The 20,484-nt window shown below is 33.7% G+C and overlaps 1 protein-coding gene across 1 annotated transcript in view; it reads right to left on the bottom strand.

Annotated features, from left to right (window-relative positions):
- Positions 1-759: 759 nt before the first annotated feature.
- Positions 760-20,484, bottom strand: part of LOC108906093 (amphiphysin) — a 103,378-nt gene continuing 83,653 nt past the window's right edge. Inside the window, exons 4-8 of the mRNA XM_018709247.1 lie at positions 7,299-7,571; positions 6,489-6,657; positions 4,751-5,038; positions 1,272-1,414; positions 760-1,213 (exon numbers count right to left, since the gene is read on the bottom strand). Coding sequence (XP_018564763.1) covers positions 1,136-1,213; positions 1,272-1,414; positions 4,751-5,038; positions 6,489-6,657; positions 7,299-7,571 — 951 coding nt within the window. The 3' untranslated portion in view covers positions 760-1,135. The remainder of the gene's footprint in view (positions 1,214-1,271; positions 1,415-4,750; positions 5,039-6,488; positions 6,658-7,298; positions 7,572-20,484) is intronic.

Genomic DNA, 20,484 nt, shown 5'->3' on the forward strand with positions numbered 1-20,484 from the left:
GTAAATGTAGTTCAAAATATTGGTAAAATAATGTCAGTTTGAACAAATTCTAATCAAAAGAATTCATAAGAAACACCTGAAAATCAGTCAATAGTGCTACTAGGTAGTAATGGTTCGTTTTACATAACAACACCTTGTACGCGAGTTTCAATGCAAATTTTTACATCATCATTCATAGACAGTGCGTTTTCTTTCGAGGGATCTCAAAGAAATAAAAATGTGTCGCTTTAGGTAATTTTCTTTATTTTAAAATAAATCAAACATACACTCTACAGAATAAGTTAATAAAATATTACAACATAATTAAAGGAATAAAAATAATTAATATCTATCGCACAAGAATATTTAATACATATAGTAACATTCCTTAGCCAGAGTACAGCAGATACGAGACGCCCGCGGTGAACCGACCCTAGCTCGGATAAAATTTGAAAATTTGAAAGACAATACGAGCGCCGCTACGATTCTAGTCCACCGCGGGCCGTCACAACAAGTAATATATACTGTATATATATTTAAGGGTATAAGGCACAAATATGAACATTTCCAAGCAAAGGAAAGTTTATCGATAAAATTTTGGGAGCACTAGAAAAGCCGCCGTTTCCTCGACTCGATCTCCTTGACTAGATACACTTAAGTCCATTTATACTAGCGTCATCGTACACTCTCCAAATTTTTGAGCAAATTTACACCAGCAGTCGGAAGATTAAAAAAAAAATTAAAAATGTTCATAGTGCGTCCGAAAATACAAAAACGATACATGAGAAAAATGCTTTAAAATAAATTGTAAAGATCTAGTCTACTGTTTGTTAACAATGTTACACTTAAGGCTACGCAAAAAAAAAAAACTGAAAAGAACCAAGAGAAATGCGGATATATATATATATGGTGTAGGTTTGAGTATTTATACATATACAGATTCTCAAAGAGATAACAATACCATTAAAAATAAATTAACAGGTTATAATTATTCGATGTTAAACAAAAATCCAACATAAAAAAAAAACTATAAAAAATATATCATGAATAAGGCACTTACTTGTTCTTTACAAATGGGCGCGTTCAAAACACGCGCCCGTACTTGCAATTTAAAAAATTGATAACTGATATTGACCCTTAACAATCTACAGAAGCTCTACAGGGGTCTGGTGAAGTTGGCCGGGAACATCCCCTTTTCCCCGTTATCTTTTATGCCCATCAACCAGCCCTCCTCCTAAAAATGAAATATTTTACTAGCGACATTCTCTTATCGATCGTTTTGCTGAAATTACCTGTTCCTCGGGATCATCGTACTCCACTACAGAAATAATTTCTCCTACTTCGAACGACAGCTCGTCCACGTCCTCTTTGTTATACTTGTACGTCGCCTTCACTCTGTAAAGGACGCCTGGGGGCAAGTTTTCGGTGCTGGCACCTTAAAAAATTACGGGGGCGTTAAAATTAAAGCTTTACCTTTAGAGTAAAGGTCGTGGTAGGATGTAAAAGAAAATTCAACAAAGTAAGCCGTGAACTTTAAAAACGGTACAATTTGACTTTTGAGGTTATACAGTTTGACATTTGACAAATTCTGTCACTTTCGATGTCCGTCTGTCTAATTCAATTACGATTTACCGAGATAATTATACCAGTTTTAAAAATTTATTTACATATAACATAAATAAAGAGAAAACATGTACAAAAAAAAGTATATGTGACATTTGAGTTTATAAAATTCTGACATTTGATTCTTTATACCACTACCGATGTGCGACTGTCTAATTCAATGATGGCCTACTGAGACAATTAGGCTGCAATTTAAAAAAATAAATTCCAAACATTGGCTAGTGTTTGATTTATTCATGATACTGACTTATTTGCACTCAGCGCAGTGAGAATATTTCTGTTTTTTATTAATTCAAGCGGATATTACAGGACAAAGAAATGCTCAGTGGAGTCGAAATGCTGTTGCTGTTGAAACAAAAAGTCAGCGTGTAACGCGGCAAAGTAGCTCAAAAAATAGTGGTACGCTTACAATAATTCGCATAAAGCTGAAGTTGGTATGAATGTTGGGAACACCATTATAAATGAAATGTGAAAAGTCCTCATCGATTCCACATCTGCAAAAAAATTTATTCAAGGTCAAAGTTCGCAAATATGGGTTGATTGCATTTTTCAGCCAAACGGTAAGTTTTATCATAAAAATAGATCTGACAAAAATTGTAGACCATGCAATTATCTATAAATATTGTGCTTACACTTTTTTCCTGAGAATTACCATTTCTGAGATATAGCGACTCAAAAAGTTGAAAAAGTTATGTTATCCATAATATGCACACGTTTCCACGCCACCTGTGAGGTAGTGCACTTCGGGCGTTTTTTTTTAACATGGTCTGATGGCGATTCAACATTGGAGCACCCCTTTCTGCAGTTGCAAAAAGGTGTATGCTAAGTGCGGCTGCAAAAAAGCTGCGATTGTTTTGTTCATTAGCGTGTACCAGTTGTCAAGGCCAGTCGTGCTCCAATGATGAATCACCATCAGAAGAGAATTCTTACGATATCAGCGAGGAGACATCTGATGCATCGTTGTTAGAACAATTTACTTGTATCCAGCAGGAAGAAGAAGAAGAAGAAGAAGAAGGAGGAAGATAAGAAGAAGAAGACATTACACTTGAAGTTCCATTTGATAATTATCAGATGAATAGTTTTCCGCAATTACTCATAATTCAAACCGCTTTCATCAGTTCCAATAGTACCATTTTTTATTTAATACAATATTATTTAATTAAGGACCACAATAATTCGTGGAATAGGCCCACCGGGGAAACCATGTTAAAAAAAAACGCGCCAAGTACACTACCTCACAGGTGACGTGGAAACGTGTGCATATTATGGAGAACACAACTTTTTCAACGTTTTGAATCGCTATATCTCAGAAATGGTGACTCTTAGAAAAAAAAGTGTAAGAACAATTTTTATAAAACTTACCATTTGGCTGAAAAATGTAAAAAGCCCATATTTGTGAACTTTGACTTTGAATAATTTTTTTTTGCAGATGTGGGATCGATGCGGACATTTCACATTTAATTTATAACGGTGTTCCCAACATTCGTACCAATTTTCAGCTTTATGCGAATTATTGTAACCTTGAATGTCTATTTTGACCGGGCTAGTGTGTATAGTATAAACAAATTTCTACAGTTTTGATGTGCACGAATTGTGTAATTTGTACTTTAACGTATAGATAACGTAAAATTTGGTTATAAAATCTAAGGTTTCAAAATTTGTATCACTTTTGATGATTCAATGATGCAACGATGGCCTACTGTACAACTTCTCTGTAAGGTGGGAGGTACTGTATAAATAATTTGAGGTTATAATATCTGACATTTGACAATTTGTACCATTTTTGATGTGCAATCATCTGATTCTACCTATTAAGGTAATTAGACCACAAAATTCCATAAAATTTCAAATGTTTTAAAAATGAACTTCGTACAATATAAATAAAGAGCAATATATTGTACAAAAAATAAATATATATTAATATGACATTTGAGGTTATGCAATCTGACATTTGACAATTTGCATCACTTTTGATGTGCAACTGTCTAATTCAATGATGGTGAACCGAATAGTATGCTTCAGGTGTTCTTGAAAATAGTACATTCTTTATAAAAAAATGACAACTGTTGTGATGCGCAGACATATTAATTCATAGAGACACAACGCTACTTATGTCAATCATCTTATATTCGTATAATATTTGCCATCGCAACAAAATACAATATGTAACTTGTATTATAGAAGCCTCTGCATAAAGTCAGCGAATTATAGTTTTAGAAGATATGCTGCTAGAGACAGGGGGTATCTCCTATTTCCCGAAAAATAGAAAAAATGTAGTTTAGATAGTTCGAATTTCTAGAAAATTTGAATTTGGAAAATCGCATCTTGATTCTTTTAAGAGATAAGCGTTTTTCTATTTTGGTCTTTTATTTTATTTTTGTAAAGATTAAGAACACAGAAGAGTTATAACACAAACTTATTATTTTTTTCAATGGAAATTTTTTTTTTGTAAATCAATTGTTCCCTTGATAGAATTCAGAGTACAATCTATTTTTTGTTTTCATCGATACATTAAATACACGCATGGCACACTTTTTTTTTAGAAAACAATTGAATATCAAACAATTATTTTTATCATATTCCTTGAAGAACTGGAAGTATAGAAAAATATTGTGTACACCACTGTATTCTACGTATCTTTGCAAACATATTTTTGCAGAGAAAAAGGTTATATGGCACCATAGAAAGCAAAAAAAAAATTGAAAAACTCAAACAAATGAAGATATCGATATGCCGTTTTCATTATTGAGATAATTAGACCACAATTTAAAAAAACAAACTTTACAAAATATAACTTACGAGAAAATATATTGCACAGAGGTACAATATGACATTTGAGGTTATGAAATCTGACATTTGACAGTCTGTATCACTTATGTTGATGTGCGATTGTTTAATTCGAGTTACTAAGATAATTAGATCACAAATATTCTACATGTTTTAAAAAATGAACTTCACAAAAAATCTGGCAAAATAAACCTTTCAAGTTAAAAGAGAAACTTAATTTTGTTTAATTTTTAGCTACGATACGAAAATATACTTTTTGAGCTTTACAAACTACCATTCTCTTTCAAAAAAAACTAAATTATGACCAAAACAGAGTTAAAATGAGCGCATGCGACTAACAAATGTTTAGTAACATACTCACCCACGGGTATATCATACAGCTCTTCGACATGCTTAGTGTCATTGTTAATAGCTTGCTTGTCGGTAGCGGTTGGCTCAGGAGAGGGGGATTTTTTGCCATCGGGCGTTGAAGTTCCATTTAGCTCGACGGTTTTGAGAGGGGGAGAGGGAGGGCTGAGTGGTTTCTCGTCGAGTTTGGTGGGCGTGGAGGGAGGGGTGCAGTTCTCGTTAGAGTTTAATGTGGATGGCGGGGTGGGTTCGGTTTTCGTGGGGGAGTCTTTTTTAGTTGGGGATTGCGGGGGGTCTTCAGCTGCAAAACACACACGCTTGTTTAGACACAGCAAGACGACATGGATTTTAAAACATCGTGATGAACGGCACATGGAGGAGGTACATTTAGAACTCATAATAATAAAAAAAAATTTCGAAATTTTTCTGCGCCTTTAATTCTTTTGCTGAGTGTACAGGGCATAATTATATATTTCTTTAACCTGACATGACACTATATGCCCTGCTTTACACACATAAAAACTTTGACATGCTTGCAACTATAATTTTTGCTAAGACGTCTGCAAGACCTAAAGGCATTCTACATAATTCACACTACAAAATAAAATATAAGAAATAATATAGAATACAATAACAGTAATACGAAATACCAATTATATCCACAATGTTCAAAATTGTTTTGTTTTTCCTATGCAGTGATCACCTGTTTGACAAAAATAGCACCATCTCTTGGTACTTTATTTTTGCGGATGATGAAACTGTTTGGTTTGCATATGCAACCTTTTTGGAGCCTTCCATGATAATTTAATGTTATGAGACTTCAATAAATCCATGTAGCGTTAACAGTGCAATCTTACAAGCTATCAAGCTTGAAATTTGCAAATTAGAGGGCATGTCTTATTAAATTATAATAAACTGAACCGATTGATACAAATTCGTGATTTACGGCCAAATTACACGCCAAACAATTGAATGATGAGGAGTGTCAACTGTTTACGTCTATTTACTGACGATATAAATCGATTAATTATCCTATTAATAGCGATTCTGATGTAACAGATTTACTGATGTGATGACTGCAACCACTGCGATTATATTCGGTTATTGTTTAATCGTTCCCTATTTACAAATCAGCTTGTGGCAGGAATTTTAATTCTCAACCAATACAAGATGGAAATTATTAAAATAGTTTGAATACGTTTGCAAGGTGCTAAAGTTAAAAAGGACATCTTTTTAGAATTATGAGTTATAAATATACGAGGCAATTTAAAATATTTCAAGGGCCTTTTAATTAATTAAAAATATTTTAAACTGCTTACGAATGAAGTCAAACAAAACAAAACCGTACTATTTCAATTAATTACATTAAAAAGCTATACAAAGGACAGGAAATTCTAAGCAGATATTAATTAAAAAAAATTAAAACCTTTTGTCTAGAAATTTATGAAAAACTTTGTGTTTTTCTTCCAACGAGATTTTGGTGTCAATATTTTAACAACTCAAGATTGTATTGAAACATTGTAATGTAAAATACTTAAATTAACACATTTCCGAAATGTGTTAATTAAATAAACCTCGGACTGTTTACTTTTGTCAGGAGGTAAATATTTGATGAGACACGTTCTATTTTCCATGATATTAGTTTCCAATCATTATTTTGATTCAAATCCAGTAAAAACAGATTTATTTTTCCACTTTAAATTTCCTGTCGATATAAAAATAAAGGTAATAAAAAAAATTGCACTGCATACCTCGGGCTGAGTTAGTCGGTGACCTATTATTGATTATGAGTTGGGGTGAATTCTTGATGATACTGGAAGGACGAGGAAGACTAGCGCCGTTGGTCTTCTTCACACTGTAGGACCCTCGTTGGCTGTCAGTGGCTAGTTTGTCAACAATGGCCTCTAATTCACCAAATACCTAACGAGAAAACGAACAAAGACCAATAATACAAGAAATACAAAGAACATAAAAATATAAGAAAATGAGCATAAAACAAAATCATCCTTGATTCATTTTTTCCTTATTCCTTACTTTGACGAAAAAGAGTGAATTTCTTTGACAACTGACCTTTACGTTAATTTAAAAATTTGAAATTCTTTTTTACACACAATATAACAAATAAATACCAAAGTTTTAGTAATTATTAATAAATATTCATATCATGTTGTAAGCTTTTTCAATTTAATGCTCGGCGGCTTTTGTTTAATATATTTATTTCAATAAAATATTCATTGCAAATATAGGATATCCTTGACGGTGTTTTATGCAAGACATATTTAGTTGTAAGTTTAATGTTAATTACAGAAAAAAGTTATTTACTTTGTTTAATAAAGCAACAATTTTCCTCGATATAAATATGAATAAATAGCGTGTAGTTTAATGCAAAGGAATGCCTTTTACAGAAATTTTGCCAGTTTTACGGAGACAAAAATAAAAATCAATGACGCCAAATCTGGAGACGGTATTGGCTAAAATAGAAATCCACTTTGAAAGAAGGTGTTATTAAAACATACTGGTACTATTAATGGTAATTTTTTTTAAATAGGTTATCAATTTACCTTTGCGCACTCTCCATGGAAAACGTTCTCCGCGTTAAACAGGGACTGCAGGTTCGTCACCAAAAACAAGATCCTGGAGTCGTATAGGGCAGGCAGTTCGTCGTGCAGTTCCGAGTTCATTATTTCGTAGGTCCTTTTGGCTTCTTCCAGTTGTTCCCGTCCTTTCGCGATCTTAGCCTCGTCCCTCTTCTTCATGTTCGTCTGCAGCGCCTGGAAGCTGTGCCTCTGGCTGTCGTAGTCCACCAGCTTCCTGCCCCTCTTGTCTATCTTTTTCTACGGAAAAACAAGAAGAAAATTGTCATCTAAAAACACAATCAATATGGCATTCAGAACAAAAATACAGAAAAATATAATAAAAATCGTTTTCTAGCTGATAACCTTGAGCAGACTGTTCTTGAAACGATATTTAATCCCTTAAAGCCGATAAGCCGTTAATGATACTCGTTTTATATTTTCACCAACCAATTATGACGAATTAGCTGGAAATAGTACACAATTTGTCCTTGAGAAAATACAGGAAAAAATTATGCAAATCTTTTGGCTTAAGGGTTTATTTTATTAATTGTTTTTCTTGGACATGTTACGTATGTTGAATAGGTAATATATACCGTCCACTTTGCAGCCACCCTAAAATTTTTGCGTCTCGACGAATGTAAAAAATTTTGGAGACTCATTACAAATTCAAACACGAATCTGCAGAAATATGTAAATGATGCTCTCTAAGTTGTTCCGTATAAAATCTCTAAAGCAAATAACTTTCGATGAAAGCGTGACCTCTGAAGCTACCACAACAACAATCTCGAATTTTAAACATATTATAACCACTTCCAAAAAGCGATACATTGTTAAAAGAATCACCGAAGCTTTGTATTTTACATGAATTTATAATATGTTCAATAAGTTTAACTTGTGTTGACAATGGTTCATTTAACTCTCAAAACAAAAAAGGAGCTTTCCAATATGGTGATCTACCTACTCGGATCATGTACATAGGTTAATGTCGTGGAACTATCAAATTTGCTTATGTTTCCAATACCCTCTATAATCCAGTCAAAATAAGATTCACGATGCGATTTCAGCCACCTACATACAACATTCAGAAGAGCTCCACAACCAGAAGAGAATTGAATCGCGGATCTTCCGAATATTTCGCCATGTAATCGCTCTAGAGACCGCTACATCAACCTCGACAAGCAAGCGGACGAGTGCTGTACATCTCCAATAACATCGCCATAAAATCGCGGATGTTTCCTAAATTCGACCATCGAGCCGACCGGACGAGAAATACTACGCCGAGAGTCCTCCGTTCCATCGAACTACTACGACAATTCGTGCCAAACCTACCCCAGAAGTCGCCAACGGGAGCCAGTCGGAAAAATTTTTCAACTCACTTGAAAAATCAATGAAAAATATTGACTTCAAATTCAACCTTCGACAACACTTTCGGATCCACACTAACATTGTCTAATTTCAGACTTCTAACTTCGCACAGACCGCCGTACCAGCCAGAAACACAGTCCAGAATGGAGTGACACTAAACCGGACCTCGTAACAAGCATACTACCGGAATCCATCCCGCCACGCCGGCGAGTGAACGCGCATCTTAGTCAATTGCAGTCATTTAACCAGGATATATGTGCCTGGCCAGAGTGTGTATTCGACAAGCAAAAGAATTCGCATTTGAAACCGCTGCATTTCTGTAGTATCATACCAAAGCACAAATAAATTATAATATATCTGAAACCGCAATCTGAGTTATTCATAAACTCGAGCTTAACGCTCTACCAGCTATGCGCCACAATTTAAGTTTTCTACAAGATTCCGTACAGGCACTTCACGGAATCCGTACAACGGTGCATAAACTTTAGTGTGCAAGAGACAGTGAACAGACTCGTAAAGTGGTATACAAGGGTAAACAAACAAAAAGAACCATAAATATTTCCAAAATTGCCTAAATTTGGAAGAAGGCAAGTGTCACTGCTTCCAAGGCCTTTTAGGTCACACCAACCACTCAAAATTAGATCGTGGACTTCCTCCACCTGAGCTTATCGAGCGCCACAATGGCGGAGGATTGTAATTTACATTTTCATTTGTTGGCGACCTCAAGGTCTCAAGTTAAGAGAGACACACATGAAATACCGAAGGACGACCTAGCACCGACGGTGAAAAAGGACCTTAAACAATTCGATTCCACCGATCCCACTATGAGGATCTACGACGATGCTTATATGAGAAGCAAATAGCTCGTCTGCACCGAAAGCACAATCTACGTCTTGGCGCCCAACGTTCGACGTTATTTTGTATGTGCGTGTAATTACTTTATTCCTGTGTAAGAAGAGTATTTCAATACACTTACACTATTATATGCTTATGGCATAAGCTGTACTTTGTACGGTAAAATTATTTTAGGAATTTATATATGAATAATTATAATGTTACGCAAGCCACCGGCGTTGTGTTGCGGTTTCACTTTTAAACGCCAACAAACCAGAGCAATATAGAACAAACCACATTTACTGATGCATGATATGCCATTATTCCCGATACAAAAGGATATTGCATACGTTTTCTACATGTACTAGCTGGACGCGATCGAGTCGGCTAGAAGCGGGAGATCTTCCAGATTTGGCAGATTTGGCGATTGTTTCTTCAATAATGGTGCGAAATATCAAGTATATTTGGAAACAGTAGTGAAAAATAATTCTGCAACTTTGAATACGCATCAAAAGTATCCTGTTCAATGTAGCTAAATGTTTAAACTTTTTAAAATACAGGCAAAAAATTTAACGCTTATCATTAGTTGTTTACGCAATGAACAAACAGCTCATATAATTAAAGATACAAAGTTCATTACCATTACCAACACGTTATAAATTGCAGGTAGAAATATTGTTATTAAATTGGCAGTAAAATAATTGCGTAAATAAATAATTTCTTCCACCATTTTATAATTTAAGAACTCTAAAAGTATGTTTTTGAGTAAAGAACATTAAATATACAGAATTGAAAAAGATTATTTCTTAAAAAATTAAAGGGATAAACAAAATTTGGTGAAACCACCTCTAGAGATAAATACAGGGTGTTAAAAAATCGGTTTTTCGTAAAAATCTAAAACTAGATTGTATCTGTTATTTTTTTCCATATCAATAGTCTATTCTAGTCTTAGAAATTGTTATAAAAATTAGTGCTAGCTACAAAAAAATTTTGTGTTTTATTAACTATTAAAAAAATGTTTTTATTTAGTTGGCCATGGACATGCAATAAAATGATTTTTATGTATTTTTCTCCAAAAAAGGAAGCAAGATACGAAAAAGTTGTATTTTTAGTTGCTTAATGCGAAAAAAATTATAAAAGTATAAAAAAAGTCAGTGGTGAACATTTTGTTTGTCAAAAATATTGGTTAAAGTACACACGGGACGCCACTGCACTTAATAATTTTAATCTAGTTAGGGCCAAATTAGTCCTTTTCTACCATAAATAACACTGCCAAATTTCAACAAAATCGGCTAAAGGATTATTAAGATTTTTACGAAAAAACGTTTTTTTTTTTAATTTAACACGCTGTAGCTGGAAAACGAGGCATTACCGGACCTATGTCTATATAAACTTTTCGTCTTAGAATCGCTCAAAGAATCGACCTTTGAAATTTGGTCCTGTACTTAAATAACGCCCTGTATACTAAATTCAAATTGATGCCTTTATTATGAAAAATACTGTTTTATGATGAACTGTATTTATTTATCAAATACAAAAAAAAATAAAAATACTTATTTAATCTCGTGAATTTGAAATATTTATAAAAATTAAGTTTTTAATAAAAAGTATTTGTTACTACTTTTTTAAAGCACTGTGTTTAGTTTGTGAATCTGTGTCAATGACTTCTGACATTAATGTAGCAACAGGACGCTCGGTTGGCAAAAAAAAATAAACAAATGGCCAACATTAAATCGACGAAATTTATTAAATTTTTGTGATGTATGTTTCAAAGGATACTTATTACAGTAGTACAATTCATCAAGAAACAACCTGTGCGAGCTATTTATCTCGTTTAACGCGACTTTCGATTCACAGTGCCAATTCCTCCGCCCGAAATATCTATTTCTGTTCTGCTCTACGACAAATGCCCGCCTTAAATTAACATATTTTCACTTTCCGTCCCACGGACAGCGAGGGACCAGTATATTCACCCTTATAAGGCCGCCCAAGGCCTTTCCAATCAAACGGTAGTATAAACTGACACCTAATAAATATTCATATATTTACGCCGCCATTAATTGCCTCCAGTGCCCATTTCTCCTCTCCCTGTTCGACGATTTCAAGTGCTCTTTAACGAAATGCCATCCCGTACGGTAACGATATCCCACCGATCGCGGCGTGTGGGTGCGACCATCATCCGTTGTTCATAGGCGTTGGAAACTGTAGGCAAATTCTGTTACATTGACTGTGTGTTAGAATAATTTTGCAATACAACGTACTCTATAATTTATACACGACGTTGAAAGACTTGAGGAAATGATTTTTTCATAATCAGGGTCAAAATATTAGGACTCATGTGCCAAAGTATGGATGAAGTGGAAAGCGAAATGGATTTTTCAAGCGATGAAGAAACAGTGTTGCAGTGACTTCAAAAAGTGAAGCACTAAAAAAAGGATTAAACTACAAGAAAATGTGTTACTGACTTCTTTTGAATACACTGTTGTGAAAGTGAAACCACCGACATTATAGTCAATTTACCCCATGGTAAAAATTACTTACGTAACGTTAAAGAAATATATTAACATAAAAACATTTTAAAAACTAGAACTCTTTTTGAAAATGTAAATCGGTCGGATATGGTCCAAAGTAGAAATCAAAACATTCAACAAGTTTTATATGAAGATGCATTAATTTCCCTAATTATGACTTTTTTTCTGGTTACTATGAGCTTTCACGAGACTCGTAGAAAAGAATAACTACTAAATATGTCAGTACAAGATATTGAAGTTTGACTGATTGTTATTAAAATTCCTGATAACAAGACACATACTCGGAGGACTCATTTGAAACATATTTCATATTATATCATATCGACAATATTCTGCTCTAAGTTTACTAAAAATAGAAAACGACTACTTCAAAAGAAATCGCTACATATTTGATATTGCCGCATACGAGGCACAGATTCAGACGCTCTTCTGCGACGATTTTGGCTGATCTAGGACAGATATTATCTCCATCAAGAGACACGTTTTTAAAGTAAAGGTGAATTAGTCACTAATTTGTTCCTTAACACTTAACTTCTAATTATATCTTTAATACTTTTGCCAGCTGACCGACATCAGTTCTTTTTTAATTCAAAGTTATTTCCTTATTTACTTTATCTTGAAAAAGTTTTATTTTTACTAATTTCAATTTGAATGTTTTCCATTTCAACTTTATGTTTACATATGTAAATTTTTTGTTCTAGAAGAATATAGTTATTTACACCATAAAGGAGGTAAGTATTATTTACCAGTCGAGGACGATTTTGCGCCCGAGCGGAGCGAGGGCCGGCAATAGAGTCCGAGACTGGTAAATTATACTTAACTGCTGCGTGGTGTATAACATTTTATCTGCACCCACAGTTCTTTATGGTTCATGAAATAAAGATTAGGTTTTATTTTTTGACATTCATCGATTCATTTTGACATTATTCGAAATCTTGCAATGTCGCCTTGGTTGTTTGGATTTTGTCGTTTTTAAGGCGTTTATAAATAAAGCTACATAAAAGTTGCAATTTTACTGGTTTTGAATTATTATTTTTAAATGAGTGATTTTCAAATAGAAAGTGCAGCAAATGCTGACTGCGAATTTTTATTGTCCGAAAAGTCGAAAGTGCGCTACAGACGAGCATATAGAAATTTCAAAGAATGGTGCCAGAACAAAAATAATGGTGTTTCTGATATTTCACTGCTAGCGCATTTTTGAAAGGTAAGAAAAAAAAGAAAAAGTCAAATGTGACGGTCTTAGGCATTGCAGGTGCATGCCATTCTGAGGAGTTATGCAAACTTACTATGGACAAAGTCAATTTCAAAAATTTCGATATGACATTATTGTAGTTACAATTCCAGATTCTAAAAATGGTTACGTCACGTACGTTTACAATTACTTCTCGTCTTGGTTGTTTCTCACCTAGAAATTCTCAAGAAATATATGAAGATTAGATTGGAAATTAAAACTGAAATTTCACGCTTTTTTATGCACTATCAAGCAGGTAGATGTTACAACCAACCAGTCAGTCGGCAAGAATACCCTTTCTATGATTCCTAATAAGATCGCACAGTTTTTGAAACTAGAACATCCTGAAACATATACAGGCCATTCATTCCGAAGAACATCGGCAACATTACTGGCAAATACAGGAGTTGATGTATTAGCAATCAAGAGACATGGTGGGTGGAAATCAGCCACAATTGCTGAAAGTTATGTTGCTGACAGTTTACATAACAAAAATGAAATAGCCAACAGGATTCTTTACTACGACACTTCAACTCCAGGTTCTAGTAGTACGTCGCATCATGCTGTTTTAATGGATCAGTCAGGTAATATTGAGCCTCCGATGACTGAAATGGAGCGGTCAATAATTTTGAGAAAAATGTGACAATTAGTAATCGCGAGGGGAATAATTATCCAGATTTCTCGCAAATGTTTAAAACTATCAAAAGCTGTCTCTGTTTATAAAAAGAAGCAAAGCGACTCTTCAAATCACAGATCAGTGGTACCAGTCATTGCTAAGGTATTTGAAAGCATTTATAAGGTTTAAATTACATCTCAGTTTTCAGATTTAAGAAAATCTTTTGACTGCCTCACATGAAATTCTAATAAAAAAAACTGTTATGGTTTTCATCTATTTTCATATTTAATCAACAAATTTCAGTATCTTGCTTATATCAAAATCAAACACCTTGGAAGTAAGATATGGTTTTCCGCAGAGTTCAGTCTTGGGTCCTTTGCTTTTTTTATTTATGTAAATGATCCAAGTACCTAATATTTTTAACAGTAATATTTTGAGCATACTCTTTGTAGATGACATGCCTTTGTGGGAATCTTTAGCAAACGACTGGTATTTCAGTACCTAATAAAAAGACAGTTAACATGTCCAAGACTGAAAAAAAGATCTTTAACCTTCATAACTTGAACGACATAAGTAATCCTGAATATGTCAAATCTCTTGGCGTTTATATGGATCCTGGAATCATCATACTGATTATATTTGTAAAACAGACCTCGTATACATGTCTGCGCTCCAGGGAAATGCTGTACTTATTATGTCTGAACTAGGATACAGGGACTACTACAAAAAAAAATACTTCAACTTTAACACCCTGTAGAACGAAAATGAGCAACAATTGATTAAGGCATGTTTGGCTCAATCGCTATATTTTGACGTTAACAATCTGTCATTAAGCTGTGTGCCATTATTAATGACTCACCCTGTATATTTTGACTTGATTTTTATTCTATTTTAATTGTAAACTGTATACTTAAGTGTATATTTTTTATTCAATTATTTTTACTTTCTTTGGACGTGTTTAAACACTTCTGTGCATTTAGCACGAATTGGAAATAAAAAAATAAATAAATAAAGTGTCTATTTGTGTCACTTTTCGAAAAATGAATTTCTCACGCTTACTCGTGCTTTCCGCTGTACGTTTGCTACGCCCTTGGAGATCTTCTCCACTAAAGTTCATAAGTGAAATTTATCCTGCTGAGAGAGACGATTTAATATGCAACACCGTCTAGATAGCTCTACTGGTAAATTGCTCGTGCAAATTGCGGTGAACGGTGCCCCAGTTATAAAACGACTGCGGCACAGTCAAAATTGCGACGATACCGTAGACGGTCTTCCTTGCAGACAGCTTATTTTGGCAAGTTAAGTTCAAGGTTACACGTACAAACTTTCCTGTTTGGAAAAAAAATGTTAATGTCAAGGCGCGATGTGGTAACGCTATAAAAATAATAATGCGCTTGAAAGAAATATCAAATGTTAAAATATGCATTAGTAAGATTCTCGAGATTCTTGCAAAAAGTTTCCGACATTTATTGCGAGACATTTACAGCACTTGCACCATGCACAAACTCACCCTCATCTCTGGAAACTGTCCCTGGTACGTGTTCAATGGAAGTAGAACTTGGTCCGCCAGTTTGTGGGTGAAGTCTTGCCAGAGCATGTCCACGGATTGGAGCTGGCCGTAGAGGTGGTCGTGGCCCGTCCACTGACTTTCGTATATCTCGCCGATGGCCTCTAGGAGGGTTTTTGACGCCGCCTGGGCAGCTAAAAGAAAAACAAATGTCATTCTCTGAAAATCTTTAAAAATATGGCATCCAATAATATGCCCCAATATTCTAGAATACCGCAAGGACCTGTTTTAGGACCTCTCACAAGGGAAAATTCAGATTAAGTATATTTCAACCGTCATTGTTAAATGGTTTGGTAAAATTTATAAAACAAAAATTCCAAGTAACATATTTTAAAGATAATCCCCTACAATTACTACTATAATAATAGTCCGGGCGACTTAGGTTTTTTATTCAAAATTGGGTCTAACTCAAATTTTATGGGCTTAAAATTAAGTAAAAAATACACGGAATAAAAGCCTAAATTTGTGTATTTGTAGAGGTCGAGTGTCATATTGCTTATAACAAAAGAAAAAAAAATTGCTCTTCTTTCAATTTTTCACATATATCTCCGAAATTAAGCGCCTCTAATCGACATGATTTTGTTTCTGAGGAAATTTGCTACAAGGATAGGCTTTTGCGAAAGCTCGCAAATTTGCGGTGAAGAAAAAAAATGTGCAAAATTTTCAGCAATAAACAAAAATAACGAATTTGACTGAAATTTGATGATCCTACAGGAAAACATAACTGTTGGGGTGCTCAACAAACACCCGCAATCCAGACTCCCAATTTCAAAATGGCGGCCTACTGTGCAAAATTATACAGTCCAAAATACGAGCGCGTATATCTTCTGCCCAAGTGGAGATATTGAAATTCGGCAAAAAAGGATCGAAAGGTAATTACACTGTCTCTCGTTTACGTAAATTTTAGATTTTTAAGGAGTAAAATAAAAAAGTTATTAACAAAAAACCAAAAAAAAAAACGGTAACTAGGGTCCTTATCTCGGCGATTTTTTAATATACAGATTTCAGACCAATTACATCAAATAGTGCTTAAAAACATGAATGTTTATTTTAAAGCGTCTCGATCCGACCCATAGGATCTGACAAAATTTTTTTCTTAAAAACGGTATTCTGGTTGTTCTATTTAACATTTTGTAATAAACTTGGGAACGTTGTAAAGTCGAACACTTCCTTTATACGCTGAATCTTTTTTTAATGGATTCGACACGCGGCTGAGCTGTAGCCAGAAGAGGGGAGCGCTGTGACGTCATATTGCCCATGTTGCGCTCACCTTCTCAAAATTCTTACTTAACAAATGGATTATGGCACTTAGATAGCAGCTACCGGGATACTTTTTTTTTAAATCAACTTATTTTTTTCCGCTCCTTCGAATGGTGTAAGCAAAAGTCTATGAAAGTCATCGCCAGACCCCGAAAAATACATTTCTATTGACTTTTCACGTTTTCTTTTGTAATTTCATTATGCTTTTGATATTTTGAAAGTAACAATGTCTTTTTACGTATTTAAAAACAAAAGTCAATTATTTAATTGAAAAAAAAAAAATGATCAGGATTCTATTGACCGTGCTCAGAAGAGGTCGGCGTATAAAATATTGTTTTAAAATTAACTGTTACAGTTATTGCGTAAATTGTGTCTAGAATATTATTGAATGTTATAATATTCGCATTTTATAATTTTAAACCCATAAAATTGGAGTTAGTTTCGATTTTTGAAACAGGCATGTGTTTGGTCTAATTCGTCCAGATTATAATACAAGTGATATGGTATTAATTATGTATTATTACTAGTGGTATCAACGCAAGTTTTATTCTTCTAATGACCTTAATCCAAGAGAAAGATTAGTACCGCGCAAGCAGAAAAATACAAATATCTGCATTTCTTGAAATTCTACGCTAACCAGTTTACCTACCATGTAATTGGTACGAACAAGAGTACGTACAGTGAAAATCAAAGTAGGTAATGGATATGTGCTAACGCAGCGCCAACTTCCTGGATAAAATTACACGTATTCTTACTTAGGAACTGTCATTTCCCGTTTGGAAAAAGTAGGTGAATAGATTGTAACTAAATTTAGGAGCACTTACACATATGTTACTATCAATTTAACACCTCATTTGACAAAATATATAATTTATAAGCCATATGTTTCGAATGGTTAAAATATAGATAGCAAAAAGTTCATCATGATACTTGTAGAGAGCCTTAAATGATTTATTTTCTGCGCGGTGGCAATTAAATTTCGGTAAAATTAAAACAATAAGATCAACATTACATTAAAATAAAACATTTCGTTTTGCCCGTCGGTGATTTTTCATGACATTTCATTCAACCAATCGTCGATGGAATTATAACAAGATGGGATAACTGCACTACTGCAAAAGCAACAATTCAAACTTTGAAAGAATTTAATGATAATCGACTGATTAGACAACAATTATGACCAGCCAGGTAGCCAGATCTAACTCATTTAGGTTATTTTTGTTTGGATATCTGAAAACTACTATTTTTAAAACGGCAATTATTCGAGAAGTTAACAATATAGTAGAACGACGACAGCTGCAAAATGTGTATGAAAATATGAATAGGAAAATAAATTTTGCATTGAAGGACATCATTTTAAACATAATATGTAATGATTCTATTACGAAAATAGCTTATGAGTTTGAATTTATTTTATAATGCATCGAAGTAATGTTATTTATTAAAGCAATGAATTGTAAATTAATATAACTTTGTTAAACTATTTTATCTATAAGAAAAAATAAGCTATCTCTATTTATTTTATTCTGTAATAAATTAAACAAATAAAATAAATTGTTATGGGGTTCATTTTGTTTTTATAGTAAACACTTTTTGTTCATTAACGAGTGAAGTTTGATAGTTTTCTCCTATTAAAAAATGGTAACAAATATTTAAACGAAAAAAACAGAATATTTTTCGTACTTAATTGCATGTATTAAGTCTAACATCAACATGAGAGGCAAAAGGGTAACTTTAAACAAAACACTATTTACATTAATTGCTATTATGACGCAACTCATCAAAATGTCTTAAAGAGAAAAGGCCTGCTATGCAATTTTTAATCAGGTTACGGTAGGTAAGCGCAGTAATAAACATAAATTACCTTTGAATGGGATCGTAAACGTAATAGTATCGCTGGCAAAACACTAAACAAATTAGTGTAATGATTTATTTTAGATATTATATTTCGTAACTTAAGTATAAGTAAGCTGTAAGAATTATTTCGCCTTAAAGAAACCTACCAAAGCCAGATGAACTTAAGGGGATTACTTTAGACCTGGGGTCGGCAAGTAATTTTAGGTGGGGTCCGGATACTTTTAAAAATTTTTAACGAGGTCCAGAAAAAAAATTCATATTTCTTACAAATTTTCATTTGAACTCAAATTTAATCTGCTTACTAACCATTAAGAACTCAAAACACTCACACAATTGTAAAATACTAGAAAAAATGATAAGGTTGGCACTTAAACGTAAAAAACATTTTTTAAATAATTTATTTGAGTAATTTATACTTTCAAAAAATTTTTGGCGGTCCAGTATTTTACCTTCCGCGGTCCGGACCTGGACCGCGGTCCGCCAGTTGCCGACCCTTGCTTTAGACTAATGAAGAGACATTTGTTTGACAGCTTGTCCACATAAATTAAGACCAATTGATTATTTGGCAACAGCTAAAGTCCAGGAATACAGGGTGTCTCACTGTGACTACCCATTAGAATTATTTCAGACTACTTCGATTTGAATTTTGAAAATTTCGGATACCGGATTTTTGGGGCATGCCCTTCTCAACTAAAATAATGGCGTTCACGTACCACTTCCGATTATACTGGAAGTCGCCATCAACTTGCTTATTTTAAATGGAACACCCAATATATTATAACAATTTTGGATTATACGTGTTATTTTAGGTAGACTTTTATGAAGTTTCCCTATTCCTAAAATTAACCGTTTTCGAGATATTTAATTTTTTTCAAAAAAATGGAAACAGTTACTAGCTTCAAACCATGTGTATTTTATAGTATATAATCACCTAAAATCATGTAATTTCTTGCGAGGACATCTGTGGAATTTTTAGCAAAACTTCAAAACAAACAAACTAAATTGTCACCAGTTATTTATTATTATTTATTCACAGACGTTGCAATGAGATCCTAAACGGAACATTTACAGTTTTTAATGAGACATACCCAATTTTCCACCAATGAGCAGAATAAAGTTAAGAAGAATTCTAAAAAATCAACTTCATACATAGTAATACACAATTTTAATTATGTATGTTGATAATATAATGTACTACGATAAAAAAATGACTTAAAAAAGTCATAAATGTTCAATATGGCCCCCATTAACAGCTAAGCACTTGTGGATTCTAGAGATAACACCATCAGTCACCACATTTGCTATTTCAGCTGCGGGCAATTCATGGAACGCTCTTCGTATTCGAGCAATCAAATCCTCTTTTGAAGCAACGGGTGTAGAATAAACTTTTTGCTTTATTACTCCCCAAACAAAAATCTAATGGAGTGAGGTCGGGAGACCTCACTGACCAATTCCACGGTCCTAGGCGTCTCATTCATCTACCTTCAAACATTTTAGTGAGCTGTTGATCGATTTGATTGTGACAGTGAGGTGGAGCCCCGTCTAATAGAAACCAACACTTCCTTAGTTGTTCTAAAGGTAGATCATCTAGAAAATCTGCCACAACCATTTGCAAAATATTGAGATATCTGTCGGCATTTAAATTTTCTTCGTAGATATGGTAAGAAATTTGGTTATCTTTAATTAGACAAAAAACATTTACGCTAAATTTATTTTGAGTTTCTTTCCCGGATAACATGAGGATTTTCAGATGACCACAAATGAGTATTATGTCTATTAAAAATACCTTCTCTCGTAAATTTTGACTCGTCTGTCCATATAATATGTTGCAAAAATTGTGGATCTTCTTGGTATCGCACTAACATCGTTTCACAAAATTGTACACGTTGCACGGCGTCACCCGGATGAAG

Source organism: Anoplophora glabripennis, unplaced genomic scaffold (assembly GCF_000390285.2).
Source record: "Anoplophora glabripennis isolate ALB-LARVAE unplaced genomic scaffold, Agla_2.0 scaffold220, whole genome shotgun sequence".
Classification (NCBI taxonomy): domain Eukaryota; kingdom Metazoa; phylum Arthropoda; class Insecta; order Coleoptera; family Cerambycidae; genus Anoplophora; species Anoplophora glabripennis.